The 24795-nt window shown below is 35.9% G+C and overlaps 9 protein-coding genes across 9 annotated transcripts; 4 read left to right on the top strand and 5 right to left on the bottom strand.

Annotated features, from left to right (window-relative positions):
* Positions 1-31: 31 nt before the first annotated feature.
* Positions 32-718, bottom strand: TA08095 (uncharacterized protein; the record flags this gene model as incomplete). The annotated part of the gene is made up of 3 exons (XM_947945.1): positions 32-253; positions 328-600; positions 632-718. 3 exons carry the CDS (start codon positions 716-718, stop codon positions 32-34), a joined length of 582 nt encoding a protein of 193 aa, XP_953038.1.
* A 173-nt stretch (positions 719-891) lies between these two features.
* On the bottom strand, positions 892-6066 carry TA08090 (condensin subunit, putative; the record flags this gene model as incomplete). The annotated part of the gene is made up of 1 exon (XM_947944.1): positions 892-6066. One exon carries the CDS (start codon positions 6064-6066, stop codon positions 892-894), a length of 5175 nt encoding a protein of 1724 aa, XP_953037.1.
* Positions 6067-6792: 726 nt separating this feature from the next.
* TA08085 (exoribonuclease (XRN family member), putative) lies at positions 6793-9638 on the bottom strand (the record flags this gene model as incomplete). The annotated part of the gene is made up of 2 exons (XM_947943.1): positions 6793-9393; positions 9426-9638. The coding sequence occupies 2 exons, from the start codon at positions 9636-9638 to the stop codon at positions 6793-6795; spliced, it is 2814 nt and encodes a 937-aa protein (XP_953036.1).
* A 468-nt stretch (positions 9639-10106) lies between these two features.
* Positions 10107-11264, top strand: TA08080 (uncharacterized protein; the record flags this gene model as incomplete). The annotated part of the gene is made up of 4 exons (XM_947942.1): positions 10107-10460; positions 10491-10554; positions 10604-10816; positions 10897-11264. 4 exons carry the CDS (start codon positions 10107-10109, stop codon positions 11262-11264), a joined length of 999 nt encoding a protein of 332 aa, XP_953035.1.
* A 200-nt stretch (positions 11265-11464) lies between these two features.
* TA08075 (tyrosyl-tRNA synthetase, putative) lies at positions 11465-12888 on the top strand (the record flags this gene model as incomplete). Its single annotated transcript, XM_947941.1, has 7 exons — positions 11465-11905; positions 11960-12027; positions 12062-12151; positions 12189-12347; positions 12377-12515; positions 12547-12682; positions 12713-12888. 7 exons carry the CDS (start codon positions 11465-11467, stop codon positions 12886-12888), a joined length of 1209 nt encoding a protein of 402 aa, XP_953034.1.
* A 106-nt stretch (positions 12889-12994) lies between these two features.
* TA08070 (proteasome subunit (alpha type 6 homologue), putative) lies at positions 12995-14105 on the bottom strand (the record flags this gene model as incomplete). The annotated part of the gene is made up of 6 exons (XM_947940.1): positions 12995-13315; positions 13348-13430; positions 13488-13643; positions 13740-13821; positions 13884-13996; positions 14030-14105. The coding sequence occupies 6 exons, from the start codon at positions 14103-14105 to the stop codon at positions 12995-12997; spliced, it is 831 nt and encodes a 276-aa protein (XP_953033.1).
* Positions 14106-14389: 284 nt separating this feature from the next.
* Positions 14390-16761, top strand: TA08065 (peptidase, putative; the record flags this gene model as incomplete). Its single annotated transcript, XM_947939.1, has 2 exons — positions 14390-16124; positions 16178-16761. The coding sequence occupies 2 exons, from the start codon at positions 14390-14392 to the stop codon at positions 16759-16761; spliced, it is 2319 nt and encodes a 772-aa protein (XP_953032.1).
* Positions 16762-16934: 173 nt separating this feature from the next.
* Positions 16935-20588, top strand: TA08050 (DEAD-family helicase, putative; the record flags this gene model as incomplete). The annotated part of the gene is made up of 10 exons (XM_947938.1): positions 16935-18323; positions 18391-18513; positions 18554-18712; positions 18778-19053; positions 19105-19381; positions 19422-19753; positions 19811-20134; positions 20200-20301; positions 20332-20394; positions 20424-20588. 10 exons carry the CDS (start codon positions 16935-16937, stop codon positions 20586-20588), a joined length of 3210 nt encoding a protein of 1069 aa, XP_953031.1.
* Positions 20589-20771: 183 nt separating this feature from the next.
* Positions 20772-24436, bottom strand: TA08045 (RAN-binding protein, putative; the record flags this gene model as incomplete). Its single annotated transcript, XM_947937.1, has 4 exons — positions 20772-22342; positions 22460-22936; positions 23020-23788; positions 23882-24436. The coding sequence occupies 4 exons, from the start codon at positions 24434-24436 to the stop codon at positions 20772-20774; spliced, it is 3372 nt and encodes a 1123-aa protein (XP_953030.1).
* Between the last annotated feature and the right edge of the window lie 359 nt (positions 24437-24795).

Here is a 24795-nt window from a genome sequence, read left to right as displayed (position 1 = left end):
ATTAAATTTTAGTTGAATTGATAGTATTCTATCAGTTAGTCTTTAGTTTTTGTAGAAAAGTTATAGCAGAGGGTTTAATGGCGCCTGAGGTGCCCTTGAAATGTCCATGCTTTTGCAGCTGAGTGTACTTGTGAAGTACCTCGTCGTGCTTAGAACCACCAAAAATACCATATTCTACACAAAATTTGATTGCGATTAGGCTATTCGGGTTCTCCTCGTATAAACTCTCGTAAAATCCTCTAGTTCCGTCTCCCTAAAATGTAAAAGTAGTTAATCATAATATATATTATGTATTTAATATATGTGGGAGAGTTAGTTTTGAAATACCTGTGGAGGAGTCATATACCTTTGGCCTGGCTTACTGAATGAACTGTTCAGTTCAATTTTAACAGTCTTTTCTTTAGGCGCTTTAGGCTTGCTTTTTCTAGTAGTTTTCTTTTCTTTGTTATTTTTTTTAACCTTTTTTAAATCTGATTTGCCAGCTTTAGATTTACTTTCCTTTTTAGAGGACTTTTTATTGTTTTCCTCGTTTTTTTTCTTTCTTGGGGTTTTTTCTGACTTAGCAGAGTTAGTTTTAGGTTTTTTGGTTTTTTTGTTAGCCTAAAATAAGTTATGTAAAAATCGAAATTACCTTTTTTTTCGCTTTACCTTCGTTGAGGTCAAATTCCTCTTCAGAATCGTCCTGAGGAATGGATAAGTCTTCCTCAGAATCTGACATTAACAGACAAGAAGATATAAATAAATGTGTACAAAAATATATAATGAAATTAAAATCCTGCCTTCGGAAGTTTAGTACCACCCTACTTGTTTTTTGTTATCCTGCACATTTTGTTCTTCTAAGCAGTATTCTCAATCTTCCTCTTGATTATCAAAATCCTTTGGGTTTAATTCTTAAATTTCATCCTCTGGGTCCTCAATTCCGTCCATCTCATAAAATTCTTCAAACATATCCATATTCTTGATTTTGGCAGCTCTAGTTCTCGTACTGCGTCTCCTCGGGATATTCTCATGAGAATTTAAGGATATCCCGTCTTCATCCAACTCACTAATTCTATCCTCCAGATCCTCATCGTCTTCATCCTCATCAATAATCTTCCTAGCTTTGGGTTTCCTTCCTCTTTTTTTCTTGGTTTTAACGATAACTTCTTTTTCATCTCCGTTGACGCTCGAAGATTTAACAGTATCCATGGAATCAGATGAGCCTTGTTTCCCTATATTTGGTGCTTCGTCATCAAAGAAAATGTCCTCAAAGTCTGCAGAATTACTTGAAGTGTCCTCGTCAGATGGTTCAGTGCCAGCTTCTTTTTTAACTTTTTTCTGATTAGCACGGTTGGCCTGGTTTTCTGAGTCAAAGAGTGTATTTAAAGTGGTCTGAGTGTAATTCCCGTTGTTAAGCAGTTCGATGATCTGCTCAGCGTACTTTGAGGCTCTGATGAGCATGGTCGCCTTCCCCTGACCAAGAATCGACTTCACCTTATTTATCATCTCATCTGCAATCTCCTTGATGTCTATTTGGCCCTGGATTTTTTGAACCTTGCTCGATTTTATCCTCTTGTGAATTATTGAAAGAGCAGCCAACAAGGGCTGAGATTCAGAGAGTAATTGCCTCATGAAGTTCAATGATTTTGAAAGCTTCATTATATTCTTTTCATCATAATTAATCAGGAGTAGTGCGTTGATGTACAAGGTTGTGGAGAATATTGACTTCGCCTTACTAAGCCTCATGCAAATCTTCTCAACCAAATGCTCCTGCTTGTCGTTTTTTACGAAGTTAAATACTTCATTCAAAATTTTGAGGTTCACCTGAATTCCGTGTAAGCTGTTGTTGTGGTCAATTGTGTCATCAGTTCCATAAACTTCAGTTCCGTAGGAGTCTATGATATTATAATAAGTGACAGAGGGTTGGGAGAGAGTTGTTAACATTTCAGGGAAGCAGTTGTATATCGTGTTTGGGTTCTTTCTGTGTATTTCGTTCAGAAACACTCTAGCGTAGTTTGATATTTTATCGTCACTGTCCTGAGTTAAGAACATTACATTGTCCAGCAGCTTTCCCTTTGGCTTTATCATGTCATTCATTACCAGGTGAGAAAACACCAGTATTGCAGTCTCCCTCACCATATTCACTGGGTGCGATAACAACTTGAACACTAAATCGTTCATCGGCTCCATTATGTTAGGATGTCTTACCAACAAGTCACCGTAACATATTAACAGGTTACACTTGAGTGAATTTAAATCATTTTTCGCCAATTCAGTGCCAGATGTTACTTGTTCATTCCCGTTTGTTTGTGTCGTATCAATTTCCAGGAGCAATAATGATATAATTGTCTGGATTATTGTTTTATTGTTTGGCAACTTAATGTTACAAAAGCTCTTTGAAACGGTTGCAAACTTACACAGACTTATCACACTACACATAAACAATATGTTGCACTCCAAACAACTGTCAATTTCAGCCTTATCCAAATTATCTACACTCACAATATGGTTATCTCCTTCAACATTCACAGTTTTATGATTCTTGTTGGGGTTAAAACTAACTTTACTCAGCTTATCGAAATAATTGAAAGAATGGAAATTTGAGTTTGTGTGAATAAACTGCTGTGGGTTAATAATCGCCTCAATAATGATTTTCAGTATTGCTCCTCCGAGGAGATTATCGTTCACCAGTTTATTCTCAAGAACGTTATCAAAGAACTCTCGCTCCATCTCATCTTTTGTTGCAAGTCCCATGTTGTTTTCCAATTGTTCACTTTCAGTATTCGATCTGGCTGCTTTTAAGTCATTTTGTAACCTTTCTATATAAATTATGCTCCTAATCGCTACATGGCCTGTTATAAATATCAATTGGGACAGTTTTCTTACTTCTTTGGTGGAATCTGAAGATCCTGACCCCTTGTTCTTTCCATTTAATCCATCAGAACCATTTAATTGATCAGATTCATCCGGGTTTACCAACACTGACAATAAATAGTTAATAATACTGGACCATAGAGAAAGTGGATTTTTTATATGGGTAAAGGTCAAGTCAATAACACTTTGAGCTGTTTCAAACCAAGAAAGGCTCAAGTTTCCAAAATGGCCTAAGAATAACCTTAGGATGCGATGAATAAAATCCTGGACTGAGGTACTGTTTTCAAAGTAAATTAGCACTTGGGAGACTTCGAGCAATATATCCAGGTCGTACTTTTTTAGAATTTCCTCAAACACTCCCAAATCAAAATTTGTATCCATTTCAAAGTTAACTATTTGATCTCCAATACTATTAAAGCTTGTTTGTGAGTCATATATTTCTTTACTGACATTTTGTGAGTTAACGTTTAAATCTTTATTTGAAGAATCCTGAATATTACTATTCTGGTTAGAGGCCAGAATAATTTTAATTAAGTTTAGACATATTTTACATTTTAAAAGATTTTTATTGCGGTAAATCAGATTATCTTGAGGATTGGTTTTGCTATTTGCTGTGTTAGAGTAGGTTGAAGTTGCGATACTGATCAGCGTTGGTATAAGGTCAAGTAAATTAAGGCCTAGAATCCGCTGCTTAGTTTGATTAATCTGAAAAATCTTCTCAACTGATGATAAACATGTTAGATCAGTGTTTCCTATAAGTTTAATTAGTAACATGCATGACTCTGTTAGTGTGTCATCTTCCGTTTGGAAGTATACATTTTTAAACTCAGTTAGAACTGACTCTACTACGTTTGGGTTATTAGACCATGAAAGTGCCCAGGCTAGTGGAAGCATCTGTGTCGCCTTTTGTACTCCTAGAAGGTGTGAAGAACTTATAAACCTTATTGCAGATCTTTGATCAGTTTCAGTTGGCGATTTTAGTAATGATTTACACAGCTCAAGTGATTCTTCAACTCTTTCAGATATCTCAATTGCGTCAGAATAAAGTTCTCTTGCCATTTCAAGTTTAGTCTGAATTTCTTCCAACTTATCTACCACGTCCCCTCCAAAGCTGGTCTTCAATTCTAGTATTACAAGATCAAAATCGTATTCCTTAGCGTCTGAAAAGTTTAAACTTCCTCTACGTGACCTTTCCCTGCTGACGCTATCATTTTCTATAGAGTTTCTTCTACTATTGTTGGAAGAATGGCTGCTCAGGCTGTATCTCCGAACTGATAACTCTGAGAGCGCAAAGTTAACTTTACTAATGTTATTGTCTATGACATTAAGTTCTTGAACCAAATTTGAGGTGTTTAGTTTCAGCATAAATTTTTTGTTGGTAAGCATTTCTATAATTAGGGAAACCAGTGAAAGTGCTTTCTGTCTAACTTGTGACCCTCTGTCCATTATCCTTTCTGTTGCAAAATCTGCCACTAAATTATATTTTCTTGCTGGCAGCGCATCTTCTTCTATAATATCATACAAAACCTTCAAAACACAAGCTCTTGCGTACATGTAACAGTCAAATTGTCTTGATATTATTATATCCAACAACATTTCTCTATTTCTCCAACACAACTTACTTATCTTCATCTTATACTTATCTTCATCATTTGAATGATTTAATGCATCATAGCTATCTAGTTCCATTCGGTTTTCCTCATCATCTTCATTTAAATTGGGTGATTCGTTACCTGAGTCATAGTACTTTGAGAGTATAATGAGTAGTTTAATTCCCTCCATAATTGACTTTCTGAGTGGATAGCATGGGACGTCAAATAGCTGTTTAAGTTGTCCGATATTTGACAGAACTACACACGGCACCTTTTTCGCCATTTTTTCAAAGAACAACCCGATGTTTGTGAACTCATTTTGAACCAGAGTGCTGACTAGCTGATTTGTGTTAGATATTTGTGATGAATAATTTTCCTTAATATTATAAAAGAGTTCATTTACTATTATATTGGGGATATTACTATCCTTCAGCAGTTCCAATACATCCACTATAACTTGACAGTGCGGTTTCTTTATCTCATCCAACACCAAGCCCAACCATTCATCGTCAAACGATTCCAAAACAGTATCTATTGTTCGGCTCGTATCAACATTACCTTCTTTCTCCAAGCCCTCTTCTTTGTCAACCAGATCTTCATTTTCTCTCATTGGTGTTTCTACATTTTCATAGGTTTCAATTGTTTTTCCTGTTTCTTGAATATCGTCTTGGTTTACATTAGTGTTATATGAACTGTGGCCTGATTTATTGCTTTGCATTGCTGAGAAATTAACTCGAATTATTTTTGCAATCGACTGGACCATGTTCTTTGAGGTTGAATGGATAGATTCATCCAGAGATAAGGTGTGGAGTAGGTTTACAAATAACAATCTCAGCATTGGCACCGATGTTCTATTTGTGCCTCCGTAACAAGATGCGTAGGGGTATTTCATGTTATATTTACAACATGTCATAAGAGAGTTAATTAGGGTCTCTATTGCCAATGTATTAACTTTTGAGGACTTTTCTTCCTTTTTACTCTTCCTTCCTCTTTTACCCTTTTCTTTAACAATGTCGAACGTTGACTTTTCCTCATTTCTCTCAAATGTGGTTGCAAACTTGTAGCACATGCATAAAAGGAACACGCTTACGCTGATCAGAGATCTCAAAACAAGCCCCGAGAATTTCGAGTCAACTTCTGGTCCACTTGGTTTATCTGTTGTGTTTATCGATTCCAGGTTATTTTGAGAGTTATAATGTGCTAATTGATTAACAAATTGTGTGTATGTAATATTTTCTGAGGCTTCTTTATCTGATGTATATGGTTTTGGTGGAATTGCCTCAAGGATCACTTGTATTTTTAGGCACAAGTTTGACAAGAATTGGCACAGAAGAATCTGATTATCCTTCTCTAGATTCGAGTAAATGCGATTTAGGTTAAAGACTGATATAAATACTTCCGGAGTGAGTATCTTTAGGCATTCTCCTACGTTTTTAAAATTTATTTCTCCCAGGGTTTGAAAGGCTGAACTGATTTCATTCTCTGTCCATCCTTCGGGATCCTCTGCTTCAGATGCGTCTAGTACTTTTATGTAATCTGGTCCTGGCGGTCTCAGTAGACTTCTCCAATCCAGAGTTTCTGGGATTTCAAACACCCTTAAGTCTAAGTTGGCAGAATCCATTCAAATTGATAAATTTTGCTACATTTTATAATTAAATTCTCTTCATTTTATTATTTATACTACTAAATATCTATTTTGTAGAAATTGAGAAATATTTAACAATCATATTCTCACATTTATTTTTATTTTTTAAAAAAACACAGTATTGGGGATCAAACTAATTAATTAGCTAAAACAATCCGTTTTGTTTATTTTTTTATTTATTTAAATTACATATACATAAAAATTAATTTTAAAACAAAATTTACAAAAATGTGTAAGTCCTTAATGTGTCCACTTGCATTCCTTGTTATTATGATAGCATCCATTTCAAACACAGCTAAAATTACGTTGTTTTTTCGAAGTTTTTCCAGGCATTAAGTGAATAATCCAGTGTATATGTTGTAATACCTTCAAATGGTGTTGATTTCCTCTCTTGGATCTTCTGCTTCGGTTCCGGTTTCGGGATTTCAATTATTTTATAGTCTTGTGAGTATGTTGTTATATACTCCAAGCGAGTACTCTTCTCATTGTTTTGAGCTCTTTGTTCCTCTTTCTTAATTTTATTCTCATGATTTTCCTTATTACTCTTGTATTCATCTTCCTTTTTGATATTTTCATCAATGGAATCTTCAATTTCTCTTTTCTTCACCAGTTTGCATATTTTTTCCTGATGTTTAAAATCATTCATGATACTAAATTTATTTTAATATGAATCATTTGTAAAAGTGTCACGGGGATACGAAATTAATAATATTTCTCGTTGTAGGATCTTTTATATCCACCGTTAAACCTGCTTCTATCCTGATTATCTCTATCTCGATAATATGGTCTATCTTGATTTGATCTTCCATGGTGGTATTGTCTATCTTGGTGATAGTTTGGTCTTGAATATTCAGGTTGTTCATTTGCATATCTAGGGTTATAAGGGTCATAAGTGTTATTGGCATAATTAGCATTGTATTGATGATACTGACTAGGTTGATTATGTGTGTTATATTGATTAGGATTATTATGATGGTATTTGTATGGTTGATTGTATTGGTTGTAGTCATTTGGAGGGTATTGTCCATGATTATATTGTGGATACTGTGTTGGAGAATAATGATTTGGTGTATATTTGTTGGTATACTGATGAAAATCCCTCTGAGTATCAGAAAGTACTTGGCCGTGCGGATCTTTGCTATAAGGATCCTTTCTTGATGATAACATATTGAGTATCATTCTCTTTGCTACTTCACAGTTGAATCCTCTGTTCCTTTGCTCCTCCATTAAGTCTTGAACTGTAAGAACTCTTGGCGGTATCTTAGCTCCAGGTAATAGAACACTCCTATGTTTCTTACTAGTCTCACATACAAACTGCTCAAATACACTATTAGGCCTATCCGTATCCTTTCCAACAATCGTGTTAACATTATTTAGAAATTTTTGTCTTCTAGATTTAGGTATTTTAATTAGATTATTTGACGTCCTGTTCCTAACCTTTTCTTCCTCTGACAGCTCATCTTCAATTGGTTTAACATGCTTAAGAAGTTTTTTTTCATCTATAAATGGAAGAAGAGCCACCCATTGGTACTTGTACCTCTTACCGTTCGGGTCTTCTCTAAACTTGGTTGGATAGAATTCCCTCAAGGGTGAATCAACGTCTGTCATTAGAGTCCTAAGTTTCTCTGGTATGCAGTGGCTACTCCTAATTGGCATAACACCCATTAATTGCTGGAATGGTGTTAGTGGTACATCTAAATCGAACTTTATCATTTTTACACCCGTCTCCAAAGTGTTGTGTCTTCTCTTTAAATTTGATTCGTCATCTTTAACAGATTCACAACTATAATCTTCAGGTGATTGTATTCCAGAGAAATTTAAATCCGAGCAAAAGGGCGAATAGTGATATCTATAGTACCATGACCATGATGGACAACCCTGGTAATAGTACTGTAACACCCAACAAATCCCCTTAATGTAATCGAAAGACAGTTTTTGTACAAACTTCTCAATTTCCTCTGGGGTTTTATCACCCAAATTAAACTTTTCTCTATAATATGCCTCTTTCCAAAGCTTTGGGTCATTCAAAGTCACATCCACTGGGAGTTTTACGTCATCCTTAACGTTAGACGAATTCATCTTCTCCTTTAACTCCTTCATAAACTTATCCTCTATTCGTTCCTCCCCACCCTTATCTGAACTGTTTGCTTCGCTGTTTCCACCACTATCATTTGTTACCTTGCTGTTCGAATCATCATTTTGTCTGCGATTTTGTGATTTAATTTTAAATTCGTGGATGTTTTTAAATGTTTCATCTTCGATTTTAGAAAGCAGCTCAAAGAATTGGGTTATCGTATGAAAGTTTAACCTTCCCTCATCTGACAAATAGTCCTCCAGTGTTGGCAGGATTTTTTGGTACAGCAGCAGCATCTGGTCTATTGAACCTCCTGTAATTGAAATTGAGGGCAGGTTCGGCAAGAAATCATTCCCGCAAAAGAAAATCATCAGGACCAAATCGTCTATGCAACGTTCAAAGTCGACCATTTCTCCATTCTCAAATCCCAGTGGGAACCTTAGCTGGTGCGAAAGATACTCTCTCAACACTGGCAACTGCAAAAATTGTAATGGTTTCCAGTTTTCTCTCATCATCTTCATGTATTTTTCCACGTCTCCACTACTTTGGGTAGTGTTTTGAGTCTTTGAAACAGTATCAATTGTGTTGGCAATAGCCTTTTCCGAGTTATTTGTGGTGGGATTACTAAAGAATGTAACAATTTCTCTTAGTATAAAGAAGTTAGGTTCATGTGTAGCAAGCCCTAGCATTATAAGGTCCGCATCCATTCCGTGAAGTACATGCCTAGTGTTTGGGTCATAATCAGGGCAGTGTCTTTGGTTTCTAATGAACTTCATGATTTTGTGTTCTCCTTCTCCTGGTACGTTACTATCTGAGAATATAACCACTATTATCTTCCAAGCGTCATACTTTTCAATCCTATCCTCAATGTACTCGATTAACTTCTCAGACAACTTATACATGAACTCCGTTCCTGGCGTTATCACGTTACTGTCCCACTTGCTTTTCCTTACTATTAAATTGGTCTTTCCGTACCTTTTTTCGTAATCCTTAATTAAAGTATCGTAAGTTTCGTCCTCTAAATCAGCCAACGCTGCTGATTTAAAGCGTCTACTTCTCTGTTGGTTTATCTTTGCTCTTGGTGCCACTCCATCTATAAATATTATTATATCATGGTTTACATTACCTATGGCCAGATATATTAGTTTCCTAGGCCTGACCATGAAGAATATTCGGTCCAGGTAGTCCAATATGCAGTTGAACATCAACTCTTCAGTCTGAGGTTGTTCCTAAAATTTTTCATTAATTATATATAACAAACCATGTTCTCTGGGTGACAGCACGGGTGGATTATTCCGTTCATGTCCAGGTACAAATTATCAAATTCTCCATTTGGGTTATCTTTGAGTAATTCCAGTCCTATTGCGTCTTCGTCTGAAAGGTCCAGATTCCTTTCATTATAGTTATCTATTACGTCCTTGGGCACACGTGGGTATCTGTTACAGAGCCAACGGTAAAACGTTGGGACTCCCATATTAAAATTTTAAAAAGACTAAGTGGGTAGCATTTAAGGGAAATTCAGAATCAACACATTTTAGGAAATAATTTGTAAAAACAAAAAAAGAAAATATGGTAGAGCAAATCTACTATTTTACAATAATTTACAAATTTAAAACATTTTGTTTAGTTTAAATTAAACAAAACTATTATGTTAAAATAACGGTATCTATAATCCAACCCGGACTAATTATATGTATAATTATATTTATTTAAAATACAAATAAAGTATAATAAAATTAAAAAACACTAATGTAAATAAATTAAAATTAAAATTTATAAAAATAAGTTATTTCTGTACCTTGTGCATCACATATAACATATTATCTAATATTCATTATTATTTTTAATTTATTATATTTATTTACATACATATTTAAGAATAATTTTATTTTTGTTTATTTACAACAGTTTATCATTATAATGTGGATTTTATTAGTTTAACATGACGATAGAAGCAGCTTTGATCTGTATAGATAATTCCGAATATTCCAGAAATGGAGATTTCGTACCTACCAGGCTAGGTGCACAAATTGACGCCATAGGATTGATAGCAAGCGCTAAACTATCTGAACAATTTGAAAATTCAGTTGGAATTGTATGCCTTGCACGTAAAGGATCTCAACTACTAACGGCTCCATCAAATGATTTGGGAACCTTCCTAACTGATTTACAAACAGTGGTTCCACACTCTCAATCTGATTTCATAAGGGGTATACAGACAGCCCAGTTGGCCTTAAAGCATAGGCTGAATAAGTCACAACAGCAACGTATAATATGCTTTGTAGCAAGCCCTATAGTAAGTTTAACTATTAAATAAGTTGTTTAGGTTGAGCCCGTAAAACATTTCGTTAAACTTGGGAAACTTTTAAAGAAAAACAACGTTATTCTAGGTAAATTATTTACATTTCATCATTGATCTCACACATAACGCGTTTTCAGATATAATTGACATCTCAAACAACTCTGAAACTGAAGAGAAGCTAAAGACTCTTCACTCAGCCGTAAATAACAATGACACTAGTCACTATCTTTGCTGCAAGCCATGCTCAGGCACTCTATTAAGTGATATGATTTTCAACTCGGCAGTGTTATATGGGCAATCCGGCGGCGTTGGAGGTGGATCCCAAATATCACAGAATCTCACAGATTTCGGTAAGTTTTCAATACTATAGATCAACATTTTTCCATAATTACTTAATTTTTGGTAAAATTTAATTCATCAAATTTATTAGGAGTTGACCCTGAGATGGACCCTCAGTTGTACATGGCCTTGAGATTATCGCTAGAGCAGGAGGAAGAAAGACTGAGGAAGGAAGCTACTAAAATGCAGAATAAAACAGAATCAACATTAACTGATATAGAAAATGAATTAAAAGGAATGGAAGGACTCCAAGTTGTTCCCCTGGATAAGTGTGTAGAAATACTTTCCACCAGTGAAGGGAACCCTGAACTCCTAGAGTCACTCGTGTATTCATTCCCAGATGTAGATAGCGAGGAACCTAGAATACAGGTAAAATTCGATTTTAATGAAAACATTGTAGGAATTGGTTGCAAAGTTGAAGGAACTACAACAAAAGTTACAGTGATTCCAAATAAATAACAATCGTTAAATTTTAAATATAATAAAATTTATTACTCTACATATTTTATAATTTTTGACCCATATTTATTCAAAAACAAAATCTATACACAACATGGTTGACCTGATTGAACTCCAAGAATCCAATAAGAAATAAATTAATTCATTGGATGTTCATTTATCTTAAAAGGCTACCTTCCTGTATTTTTAGATTTAAAAAAATGTCTGAAAGGTTCATCTCGCCATTCCATGGCGGCATCGCAGTCAACTACTCAGGAAATGTAGTAAACGTAAAGAATCCAAACCTGGAATTTCATCACGACTCATGCTCAATAAAATGCGGACTGAGAGAGGAACTGGACCGTTATTTTCGAGGTTCAAGGTCTCAAATGGATTTAACGGCTGAGGAAAAGGTGAAAATATGCCTTAGCCTATCGGAAGAGTGTATTAAACCAGATGAACTATTGAGTTTGCTTCAGAAAAAAGATTACACTCCACTAGCATATGACGGTTTTGAGCCTTCAGGAAGAATGCATATAGCACAGGGACTGTGTAAAGTCGACACAGTAAACATAATGAGTAAAATAGGAATCAAGAGCGTTATTTGGATTGCAGACTGGCACGCAATGCTAAATAATAAGTTTGGAGGTGACTTGAAAAAGGTACTTTTTAAATATTTTACCAATTTGAATTTTGTGTTGACATGAAATGTTTAGATCAGAATTGTCGGCGAATACTTTATCCATATATGGAAGGCAGCAGGAATGAATCCCGACTCAGTAAAGTAAATTTTATTATATTAATTGCACATTTATTAGATTCCTTTGGGCTAGTGATGAGGTGGATAAGAACCCAGACCTTTATTGGCGTCTTTCAATGGACATTAGCAGAAGCTTTAATATAACAAGGTTGTTTTTCCTATAAACGTTCTAATCATATTTTTAGGATGAAAAGGTGTAGTCAGGCCTTGGGTAGAACTGAAGGTGATGACCAACCGTCTGCACAACTACTTTACCCAGCAATTCAATGCGCAGATATATTTTTCATAGGGGCTGATATATGCCAGCTAGGCATGGACCAGAGGAAGATCAATGTTCTTGCAAGGTAAATTTAAAGTGAATAAAAATTTCTAGGGAATACTCTGAACTTAGAAAAATCCCTAGAAGCCCAGTGGTTTTGTCCCACAGGATGCTACCAGGCCTTGTGGAGGGCCAAGAGAAAATGTCCAAAAGTAATCCAAATTCCGCAATTTTCATGGATGACTCTGCAGAGGTATGTTTCTAACCATTACAAATTTCATTAGGAGGTTTCCTCTAAGATAAAAAAGGCCTTTTGCCCACCTGGAGTTGTTGATGGAAACCCGGTCATTGCCTACTTCTGTTTCATAGTTTTCAAACGGTTCAACTCGGTCACAATTGAGAGGAAAGAAAAGGACGGAGGTAATTTACCCAAATGATTAATAAACATAGGTGACGTAACGTTTAACTCTCCCGAAGAGCTAAAGGACGCTTTTCTCAAGGGTTCATTGCACCCAGCAGACGTTAAAAACGCACTTGTAAAGTACCTTAACCTGATGATGCAACCCATACGGGACTACTTTGAGGTAATTTTGACCTTCATTTTAATTTCTTTAGCACAATCATGAAGCAAAGTTGCTCGCCATGAAAGTAAAGAAGTTTCAGGCCGAAAATAAAAAATAATGCAGTATAACTATAATATTAAATAAATGTTTCCTTGTATATGGTAGTAGATTAATCACTTTCAGTAATGTGGGTGAGATAGGTCTCAATTTCCTCCTCACTAAGTTGTCTGAAGAAGGGGTTATCCTTCGATGCAACTGCGACTTCAATACTAGAAGCGCCGAGGCCCTTGGTGAAGGCATCAATGTCAATCATACACCTGAGTGCTTCGATTGTTACTTTTGTTTCCTGTCCTTGAGAAAGCTGGTGGACCTCAGTGTTAACGTGGAGGTTAGATTTCATTGCGTCTTGGAGACTCATTGCTTCCCTCCTTTTCAAAGTCTTCTCAAGTGCGTTTTCAGACTCCTGCTCCTTAGCTCCTATTCCGCAAGCCTAACAATATTTAAATTGAACAATCAATGTACCTTGTATCCTGCGAACCATCCTGAGGAATCAAACTTGTATATCTTGGGGCCAACATCCGGCTCAATTGATAAAATAAGGCCAGCTATAATTGAAATTAGTAAAATTAATCATAATTTATTTAACTGTTAATTAGACATACTGCAGGCGTGTAGTCTCATATAGGCGTGTTGTGTATAAACTTGGTTAAGGTCGGAGATCTTCTGGCACAGGACGCTGGCTGGAATATTAATTCCATACTTATAGGAATAGTCCAAGGCCACCTGCCTTGCCTTGTATAGTATACTCAGGCAGTCCCCTAAAAATAGTTATAAATGTCGATTTTTACTTAAACTTTACGTAGTATATTAGCAAATTAACAGTATATTTTAGAGTGTGAACTAGATTAATGTACCTGGTAAGCCAACGAGTAAAGCAAATATCTCATCAGTGATATGGTAGAGGCTTGTCACAGAGGAGGTGTCCAGCAAAACATCCTAAATAGAAATTAGACTAATATTACAAAATTGATCGTATGGTAGTTGAATTAATTATTTACCTGGTTCCCTTGTTGAGCAGGAAGTTTTTTCTGGGCAACAACTGCAATTGCAGAATCGTCCTTGATGGCCAAGCCAGTTAGGTTACAGTTCTTGACAGCCTTGAGGGCATATTCTAAAATTTACAATAAAAACAAATTATACTTACCAAGTTGAAATAACTTTCCCTCAGGTGAAAAAATAGTAATATGCCTATCATAACCGCTATGAGAAGCTCTAGACATTTTATTCTATTTTATATTAAATAAAGTTTAAAATTAAATAAATATTAGTAAAAATCAATAATGTGTTGTTCTTCCATATCGGGGTATGGATTCTACTAGTCCACTACAACGCTAATGATAAAAATATTTAATCTCATGTGAATTATTATTTGTATATTTTATCCAAATGGTTGGATTTTGTAAAATTTTATAATTTTTTCAACATGTGTGATTTTTAAATGTAGTTTTAATTTGTAAAATATTCTTGTTTAATAAATAAGGTTTTGAATGTAGAGTACTTTATTATGAGTTTTAATAAACTCATAAATAGGAGTTCTTTCTTAAGTAAACTATTTTCTCAGCTATCTCACCGCAATCGTACATTTGTATCCCACTCTAATAATGTTAGAAATAGTATATCATATTTAAATTGGGTACCAGAGTCCGAAAAAACAAACTCTTTCTCTAAAGTAGATCTTGAACAAGCAGTAAATTCTGACAATTCCCTTTCCTTTTCAAGATTTATTCTTAATTACAAGAACAAGGTAAAGGAATTATCCTCGACAATTTCTGAGATTGAGTCTTTTTACAAGAGTAACCATGAAGGTTTGTCGGATACCAGTTTGGAATATGAAATAATAGGTAAATACGCTTACTACTTGGTTCATAATAGCTCTTCTTTGTCTCTTTTCAGAACGCCACTTCAAGGATATAGTAGGTTTAGAAGGTTAATAAATGAACTGAACAATGATGATATTTGCAAGTTTCTGATGGAACGAGGAAAGCCGTTGCTTGATTTTTCAAAAATAAGCCAACAAGGTATATCCAATATTAAGAAGATCAGAATTAGTCCAGGATCAGATTTGATAGCGATTATATATGATCCTAATCTTGAAGATAAACATACGCTTTCAATTTACTCGGTATCAAAAGGGGAAATTTCAAAGACTTTGGAAGATATTGGAGAGGTTTACTTTATGCCATACCCAAAAAATTCTAGTTTTACTAGGCTATATTACACAGTGTTGAATCCACAGAAGAGGTCACACAAGTTTTGCACATCGCTTATATTCAATAGGACTGGAAATTTTTGCTCAAACAGACTGATGTATGAGGATCCAAAGCATTTTATATCACTATTCAAGAGTAAGAGTGGACGGGTTTTGTTTATGGCGACTGTGAGTTACAATAAAGTTTTTTCAGCCTACATGATAACGAAAAGTGGTAAAATGTTCACAGTTCCAATAGTTAGTGGATCAAAGTTGATGTTAGAGTACAGAAATGGACTTGTTTACTCGGTGTATTCAGATGTGGTTTCAAATATTTACACAAACTCACTGCGTAACCTTAGGGCATTTAAATCTATGAAAAATGATAAGAGTAACAATGGGAGCAATTTTTGTGGTAGAATTGTTGGTGAACTGGATTATGTTGTAAGTGACATTGATATGTTCAACGAGGCCATGGTCTTATATTTAATCAAACCACCAAGTTCCCCTACAGTGGGACTATTAAAGTTTTCTCCCCTAATTTCAAAAAATGTTACCAATGTTAGAAAACCAGATAATAATGCTTTTGAGTTGGAAGTGTTGGAAATTCCAGTGGCAGTGGGACTAATTGAGCCTGGAATAAATATGAATTACAAAAACAAATCAGCCAAGTTTACAGTCAACACACCAGGGAATTCTTGTCTAGGTTTTGAAGTAGATTTGGTAAATAAATTGGTAAAAAGCACAACACCAATAAACTCGAATGTTAAATCTATAGTCTTAAAAGCCCCGACCAGAGATGGGTCCTGTAATATACCATTGACACTTGTTTCAAAGTTCTTAAATAATTATGACACTAAAAATGTAAAAAAAATTTTAGAGAATAGTGATTATTGTAAAATAGATGAAATATTCAATAGAAAGTGCGTGTTGTATGTGTATGGGTTTTACGGAGAGAATTTGACAGTGTGTAATTACATGGAACACTCGAAACTGCTGGAAATGGGATACACACTCTGCTTCGCACACGTCAGAGGAGGAGGAGAATTGGGTATTTTATAATTAGTAACTTAATTATTGATCTCTGTTAATATAATGTATTAGGAGAATCGTGGAGGGAAATGGGAAATAAAGAAAAGAAGTATAACTCGTTTTACGATCTTGTGGACGTAATTCAGTTCTTAATTTCAAAGAATATTACAAGCAGAATCAAGTTGGCAATCAGCGTATCCTCAGCGAGTGGAATTCTTGGAGGATGTATATACAATATGAGGCCAGACTTGTGTTCAATAATCATATTCAAATTGCCCTATTTGGACCATTTTACTACATTAAACGATCGATCACAACCGTTGGTGGAACTAGAATATGAAGAATTTGGAACTACTAAAGAAGATGAAGGAGAAGAATATAATGTTGATCACGTATACTCAATTGACCCATGTGTAAACATGAAGAAAACTCAAGCTAAAAGACCGGCAATATTGATAAACTGTAACGTTAATGACACAAGAGCACCTTGGTACCACACAGCAAAGTTTTTAGATATACTTGAAAAACAAAAAGATAACGAAAATATCTTAGTAAAGGTAGGAGACTATGGCCATGAAGGACGCCCACCAGAACACTACCTAGTAAGAACCTGCGCAGAAGAAATATCAATAATTGATAATTTCCTAAAAGATTAATCGCATATACATTAATATGTAAATTAAAATAGATTTTATAGAATCAACTTATTTATCTTTAAATTTCAGAAATAAAATATTTGAATAAATATTAAATATAATTGTAATCTATCTGTTAATAATTCTATGAATGGAAGCTGAAAAAATAAAACATTTTATAAAAATAAATAGTAATGACAAATTACTATGAAAATCCATTTGAATTCTGGACTTCAGATGAAGAAGATACAGGCGAAGAAGGAAATTTCCTAATAAAAGAACGGTTTAAACCCCAAAGTGAAAGTAAAGCAGAAGTAAAATGGCACCAAAATGAAGATTCTAATAATTTAGAAACAACCTTGGATTTCTTGAGCTGGATTCCGTTGATATCAGAGCCTACAAATGAACACTCAATCTTTAGAGTTTTTGACAAGGAATTTGAAAATTTTAAACAATTAAACTATGAATATATAGAAAAGGAGCTGTATAATAGTATTTTTAATGATAATATTAAGGAAAATGATGAGAATTTGGAATCATCGGCATACACACCTTTAGGTGTTGGTGAAAATAAGTCTATTATTTTGGAACAAGAATCTGCGATTGTAGAACCACCACCATTTAAGCTAATAGTGCCAAAACCAGATGAGAATAAAAGGTATATAAGGAAGAAATGGGCGATAGTTGATGATAAAGAGGCTCCTGAGCTCAGTGATTTGATTGTTAAGTATCCATTTGAGCTTGATGATTTCCAGAAAAAGTCTATATACCACCTAATTAACGGAAAACATGTATTTGTATCAGCCCATACATCAGCAGGCAAGACTGTTGTGGCCGAGTATTCAATAGCACTAGCTATAAGTAGAGGCCAGAAGGCAATTTACACCTCACCAATTAAGGCATTATCGAACCAGAAGTACAGAGAGTTCAAAGTGAAGTTCGGAAACGAAAATGTTGGAATAATAACAGGAGATGTGTTGTGTAACCCAGGAGCATCATGCCTGATAGTTACCACCGAAATATTGAGGAATCTGCTATACAGGGGTGACGCAGTGATTGGCCAGATATCAGTGGTAATATTTGATGAGATACACTACATCAATGACTTAAGCAGAGGAGTGGTGTGGGAGGAAGTTATTATATTGTTGCCCAGAAACATTCAGCTGGTAATGCTGAGTGCAACAGTGCCTAATTACCTGGAGTTCGCAGAATGGATCGGTAATGTGATGCAAAAGGAAGTGTTAATAATAATGACAAACCATAGACCAGTGCCCTTAAAACATTACCTATACATTTATGACCGTTTCTTCCTGATTCATGGAGCTAAGGGGTTTAATAAGGAGGCATACCACATAATGTACAAGTACACATCCACACTCAAGATCAATGACAAGAAGTCAACGTTTAAAGGTCAAGTGCAGAAGTTACAGAGACTTTTGAAACAGCTAGAATCGGAGGATAAGATGCCTGTTGTACTTTTCTGCTTCAGCAGACAAAAGTGTGAACAATACGCGAAGGATATGCCCAATTTAAACCTAGTTTACAATAAGGTGCAAGCATCTAAAATACATCTGTTCCTGAAGGTAAATTTAATATATTCATAATCTGATTTAACAAATAAATATCCCAAGTGGTATTAATGTTGGTTAGGAATCACTTGATGGGCTCAGTGAAAGTGACAGGAATTTACCACAACTTAGGAAAATGGTAAACTTGCTAACTAGAGGAATAGGCGTCCATCACTCTGGATTGTTACCAATCATTAAGGAAATGGTACTAATCATTTATATATATATATATTTTAATTATGTAGGTTGAGATATTGTTTTCACGTGGCTTGATAAAAGTGTTGTTCGCAACCGAAACTTTTGCAATGGGAGTCAACATGCCCGCACGCTCAGTTGTGTTCACATCTATTTATAAACACGACGGAATTAATTATAGATATTTAACATCTTCTGAATACACACAGGTATTATTACAACATATTAAATCTATCCATTTAATGTTGAAATAATTTGTTGATAAATTTGATAGATGGCGGGAAGAGCTGGAAGAAGAGGTTTAGACACATTTGGAAATGTGTACATATTTTGTTGTGACGAGCCTCCAGATGTACAAGATCTCACCAATATGATGATTGAAAGGTCAACAAGACTTGAAAGCAGATTCAGAATAACATACAATATGCTCCTCCAGATACAGTCTAGGGATCACATGAATATCACGGAAATGATGCTAAAATCATTTAGAGAACGGGAGAAAATGATGAAAATACCACTTTTAAAAAAACAAATAAATAAAAAGAAACATGTATCAAATAATACTTAGTTTAATTAACCATGAGGTTTGATATTGGTTTAGGAGTTGATGTCTTTGCCCCCAATTAGCTGTATATACGGTGATCCAACAATCGAGAATTACTACAAAACACTCAATTATTCTATGAATGTATCCCATGAACTTCACCAGCATCTGTGGAACCATAAGGAAAGCAGAGTAATTTTTAAATTCGGGAGAGTCTTGATGCTACACTCGACCAAAATCTCAAGAACCCTGTCGTACAGTTTTATCACCGAGATCGTTGACGAGAAGAATCACACTTTTAAAGTTGCAACTATTATTACAGAGAGTGTTTCAGGTACACAACATACAATTTTATTATGTTTAACATAATTTAGATTTGGATGAGGCGAATATAAAAACAGTGGAATTCAATGGAGAATTGAGGCATTACTATAACCATGAAGTTAACCTGTCAAGTGTTTCGTTTATATTCGATCATGTATTCCTTGACACTGATCTTGATAGAAATGTTATTGAACTATGTAAACTGATTGAAAAGAACGATTTTAAGCTTATGTCATTCAGCAAGAAGTTTAAACAAATCTCACTCCAGTTCTACGAAATTCTACTCAAACAAAGAGATCTCTACCAATTATTCAAAGGAAACCCTTGCACAGACTGTCTTTTAAGAGAACAACACTTCAAAACACAAGACAAAATTCACAACGTATTAGAAATTTACATACCCAACCACATATATAACATTGGATTAATTAATTTATAGTATGAACTGGAAATTGAAGATATAAATAAGCAACTTAAGGACGAATCGTTGTATTTTTATGAAGACATGAGCAATAAACTCGAGGTTTTAAAGCAGCTGGACTTTTTGGACGAGAATAACAGACCCACGCTCAAGGGAAGAATAGCAACTTTCATCACAACCAGTGACGAGATTACACTGACTGAAGTGCTTACTCAAGGAATTCTCTCTGAACTAACACCACCTGAATGCGCTGCCATACTGTCTGCATTCATTTACAACGATAAAGTTCCAGAGAAGGAGGTCCCGTCACCAACCTTGGCACTACAGCAAGCTAAAAACCAAGTCAGCTAATTTCACAGTTATTTTGGTTAAATCCTATAAATTTTCTTTTATTAAAAGTTATTCAGGTCGTTTCTATACATAAGAAAATCGATGTTGTCCAAAGAGCCTTGGGCGTGAGGGTTTCACATGAGGATTTTAACTCGCTCTGCAACTTTTCACTATCATACGTATGTTTCACTCCACTATACACAATTTAGGTCATTTATCAGTGGGCTTCTGGAACGCCCTTTCAGGAAATAATGGAACTTACAGATTTACAAGTTAGTTTACGACTTTTAATGAAATTTAGGAGGGCCACATTGTCAGGGTTATACTCAGACTCGACGAGCTTTGTAGGAAATTACTACAGACTGCAAACATATTCGGCCACCAAAAGCTGGCTGAAAAGATCGACCTGGTTTGCAACGCCATACGTAGGGACATTGTTTTCAAGCAGTCTTTATATTTGTCATAATCAATTGTACCATAATCTTTACCTTAAACATATATACACTAGATAATATACACATGTATAAGCACTACAATATAATTTATTATTATGAGTATACACATCCATGTATATGTGGAGATTAAATTATAATTTACAAATTAATACAGTGAAACAATGTAGTTCGTGTATAAAATACAAAACGAAGGCCTAGATGAAGGAAAGCTTAACTTCTTGGGAGAAGAGGTAGACGTTTTTGGTGAACAGGTCCTTGTTTTCAGGCGTGAGGGCATCCTCGATCCCGAGCAGGAGATTGTTGAAGCACTTCATTAGTTTTTCACCCTTTTGCTGTGACAAGTTCGCCATATAGCTGTGGGGGATTTTTTGGAATTCGGCCTTGTTGAGGAGAATTAAGCCGAGCAATGGACGGGAAATTGACCATGCAGAATTCGAATCACCGCGGGTGAGGAGGTTAAACATCAAGACCATGCACTTTATGAGGACACTGTTTTCTACTGACAAAAACTTTACCACTGGTTCCTTGTTCTTGTTGTTGAAGAGGTATGTGACAAAGTTGTCTAGAAGAGAGGCGCTGCTGAGACTTATGTTTGAGTCGTAGCTGCATAGTCCGTCCACCCCAATGTTGACCAGCAGACTAACGTTTGGGCTATCTAATGTGAGCACATGATCAATGAACAGTCTCGTTGCGAGGTCCAGAAATGAATAAACTGGATGCATGGTCTTTGGGTAGAATTGGAGGTCATTAAGTGGAATAGCCAGAATGAGTCTGAATGACAGGTTGAGAACCTGATCCAAGGTGTTATCTCCGTAGATGTCAAAAACTCCAAAACTAATATAATCTCCTCCCAGAGTATGGACTAGAACCAGCAAACAGTAGCTTATACTCTTGTAGTACTTTTTGTAAATTTCATTCTCGTTACATGATAATGAACCACTCATGGCTGATGCCATACTTGTCATGTTACTTGTTTTGAGTGCGTTTAACTGATCCAGCAACTTTAGTCCATAGTAAATGACAATGTATGATGATTCTTTAAAGAGTAAAAGTCCGTTTGCTGACGTTTTGTCGAATGTTATTCTCCTTCCCTTGTTGTCCAGTAGTTCTGACAGAAACTTGATGAGTGGGAGCATGACTTCGTAATCGTTGTAAAAGACCTCGCAAACGCGCTTCAGTATATTAAATCTGCAGTTATTGATCTGTTTTGGTGTGTTTATTATCCAGCTAAAGAAGAGCTGATATGACTCAACTGTCAGGCAGCTTTTGCAGATCCCTCTCAAATCTCTCATGAATCCCACAATCACTCCCTTGAGTTCAAGGTTTGATGTCAGACCTACCGTCGGGCTGTTAGATGAGAAGAAATTACTCATTTGGTCAATCAGGTTATTGTGGTACTGCATGTATATGTTGAACTTTTCGTTTGCGTCCTGCTCGTCTGTAATCTCCAGCAACAGCAGCTTCGTTAGGATCGAGTAGTATATTGTTCTATACCTGCCGTACGCCGGGTTAAACAGGAACTTGAATGACGGGTCGTGGTGGTTCAGTAGTGCGAATCTTAGCGTGTCGCACTGGAGAATGAGTCTTGCTGAGATTATCAGGTGTGGTGAACGGTCTGCATAGTGAACGATATCTATTCCCGATGACAAATCTGAGAAGAACTGGAGTGTCTTTTTCACCACTCGTTCGTCATTCGTCCTGTTTTGTAGATTGTAAAATACCTTCTCGATCATACGATTCAACAAATATTGCGATCCATCTACTCCTAATAAAATTTAAACATACCCATCAACCACTCAAATATTAAATTAAACTTTTAATTAAATCATAAATAGTATACAATATTTAACTATTATATATATTTTTATTTATTTATTTGTACCTGGTGGTAGATTTGGGAGTTGTGAGAACCTTTCTTTATTATCTCCAGATATTGTGCCTTTGGTATGTTCGCTGATGTAGAACTTCCTAAAGTGTCCGAGGAAGGATAGGTAGCTGAGTTCTAGTCTGACGTTTTCTGGCATCTTATCAGAGTTGATCATGTTTTGAAAGACTTTCCCTACCAGTTCGATGTTCAGTGTCTGAATGCACACTGACGAGTTGTTGTACTCTCCCACTAGACGCAGGGAACTGCTTCCGTTCAGCATTGACCCGCTAAAGAGCACTAGCCATGCCAACTTTTCCTGAACAACTGCCAAGTCTTCGTTGTTCAAGTTATTGTTTAAGCTCGTGTACAACTCGAGCACGTGGTTAAGCACCACTCGGTATTGGTTTCTGCACAACTTGCTGAACAACTCACTCTGCTCGTTCCTTAGAATATCATCATCCAACGGGTTCTCAAATTCCAACTCGTCTGGCTCTATACAAATATATACACATATATTGTTCGAATAAGCTAAGTTTAAAATTATTTAACTACATAGTATTTATGGTTGAAAATACTTGTGACAAGAACTTGCGCCATTTTAAGTCTGGTATTTAAGAACTCGAGTGTGATTTGAAGTATGTTAGTCTCGAGCACTGTCGGTGCCTTTCCCTTCATGTAAGCCAGTGGCACTATCATGTGCGACCAAACTCCCAGTAAATAGTGTTTACTGTTAGTCAAGTGGGCCCAATTGGCGAGTGCTTCCATAGTGAAGGCGTGTATCTGTTCCGACCAGATTGGGAAGACGTTACTTTGAAGGAGCTGCGAGAGCTGGTTAGAAGCGTTGATTTTGCCCAGGAGGCGGCATAGTTCATGGTAGCAGTCGTCATCTGACAGGCCCATTTTGGTCCTGATGATCTCCAGGCTTCCCAGCATGAAGCAGTTGATGTGGCCTAGTGCCTCGTTTTCGTTATTGAAAAACGACTTCCTAAGTGCAGCCAGGACCACTAGACACTTGAGACAGAGTACTGCGCTCTTCATATACTTGTCATCTGGATTGTAGTAGCCTGCGTTGTTGGGTGACGCTGAGGCGTTTTTGTTGAACGCCTTCTGGTAGAGCTGGAACAAAAGTTTTGGTATCTCGTCAGTTCTCAGCATGTCCCAGCCCTGTGGAATCATCACCGTCGCCTGCTCCTCAGAAGTGTCGTCTGGCATTGTTGCCATGAAATCAAAGCTCAGGCAGTTGTAACACAACTGCAGGACCTGGTACAACAACTGGCTTTCCTCCTTCGAGTCAGTAACTACCACCGTTCCCTTATTAAACTGTTCCAATGTCTGTATCGTTACCTAAACATTAATTATACAAATTTTATTTGTGGACTATAATTATACTTAAATATATAGTTTATTTTTCTAGTGTAATTGCGTTAGGGTGGATACTGTAAAAATATCTTGGAGGACAGTTTCCTTGAAGTTGAGTGCGGCTCTTCTGAATTTGGCGATAAACTTGCCCATTTGGGGCTGCATTTCCTGAGTGATGTCTGTGTAGATGTTTAATCCGATAATCCAATGCTGTGTTGTGGCTGAGAGGAACTGGGACACATGGGTCAGAAGTTGCTGATTGTTCATTTCTTCCAGCCAGCCCAGTTTTACTATCCTTGCGTAAAGGTGTATAAATTGTCTTAGTACTTCCGGGGCTACTTTTAACATTTCCGGTCCTCTATTGTATAAATAATTGAGTAGGAATTCTCTCATTTCATTTTTCGACTGATCTGTCACTTGCGACCAATGATTTGTGAAAAGAGTAACAAGTCCAGAGGAAGCAAATAATAATGCTTGTAGATTCGTGCTATTTGCCAGGATTTCGTAAAGTACTGGTATTTTTTGGACATCTCTCAGCAGCGGCATCAATACTTTATGTGCTTCGTTCTGGTGTACTTGCTGTGCTCCGTAAAGAGCTTGGCAAAGCATTTCCAGTTGTTTCAGGTCCGCCATTATCCACTTCTAAAGGTTTACTCCGACTTATACCCCCAATATTCGCACTTGTGTGCCTATATGATAAACATGTCGTATTTTGGGGATTGAACTTTTTAACTTTAAACTCTATATTTATTACTCTATATAAAGCATTATTTAATGTGTGACCTATTTTACTACCTCATACTAAAGGGCACAACAGTGAAAATCAGGCCCACAAAGAAGGTCAATTTATCTTTTATGATTCCACCTTCTGTCTAACTTTTTGGCTGATCTCTCATCACACATTCCTGAAACTTAATAGATTTTAATTATTCTCTTGAGAATTTTTCAAAAATCCCATTCTCTACATTTTCTAAATTTCCCTCTTTACTCTT

The sequence above is a fragment of the Theileria annulata genome, chromosome 4, assembly GCF_000003225.4.
Source record: "Theileria annulata chromosome 4, complete sequence, *** SEQUENCING IN PROGRESS ***".
Classification (NCBI taxonomy): Eukaryota; Apicomplexa; class Aconoidasida; order Piroplasmida; family Theileriidae; genus Theileria; species Theileria annulata.
Note: the sequence above shows the minus strand (reverse complement) of the source record. Positions and strands in the feature narration are given on the sequence as shown.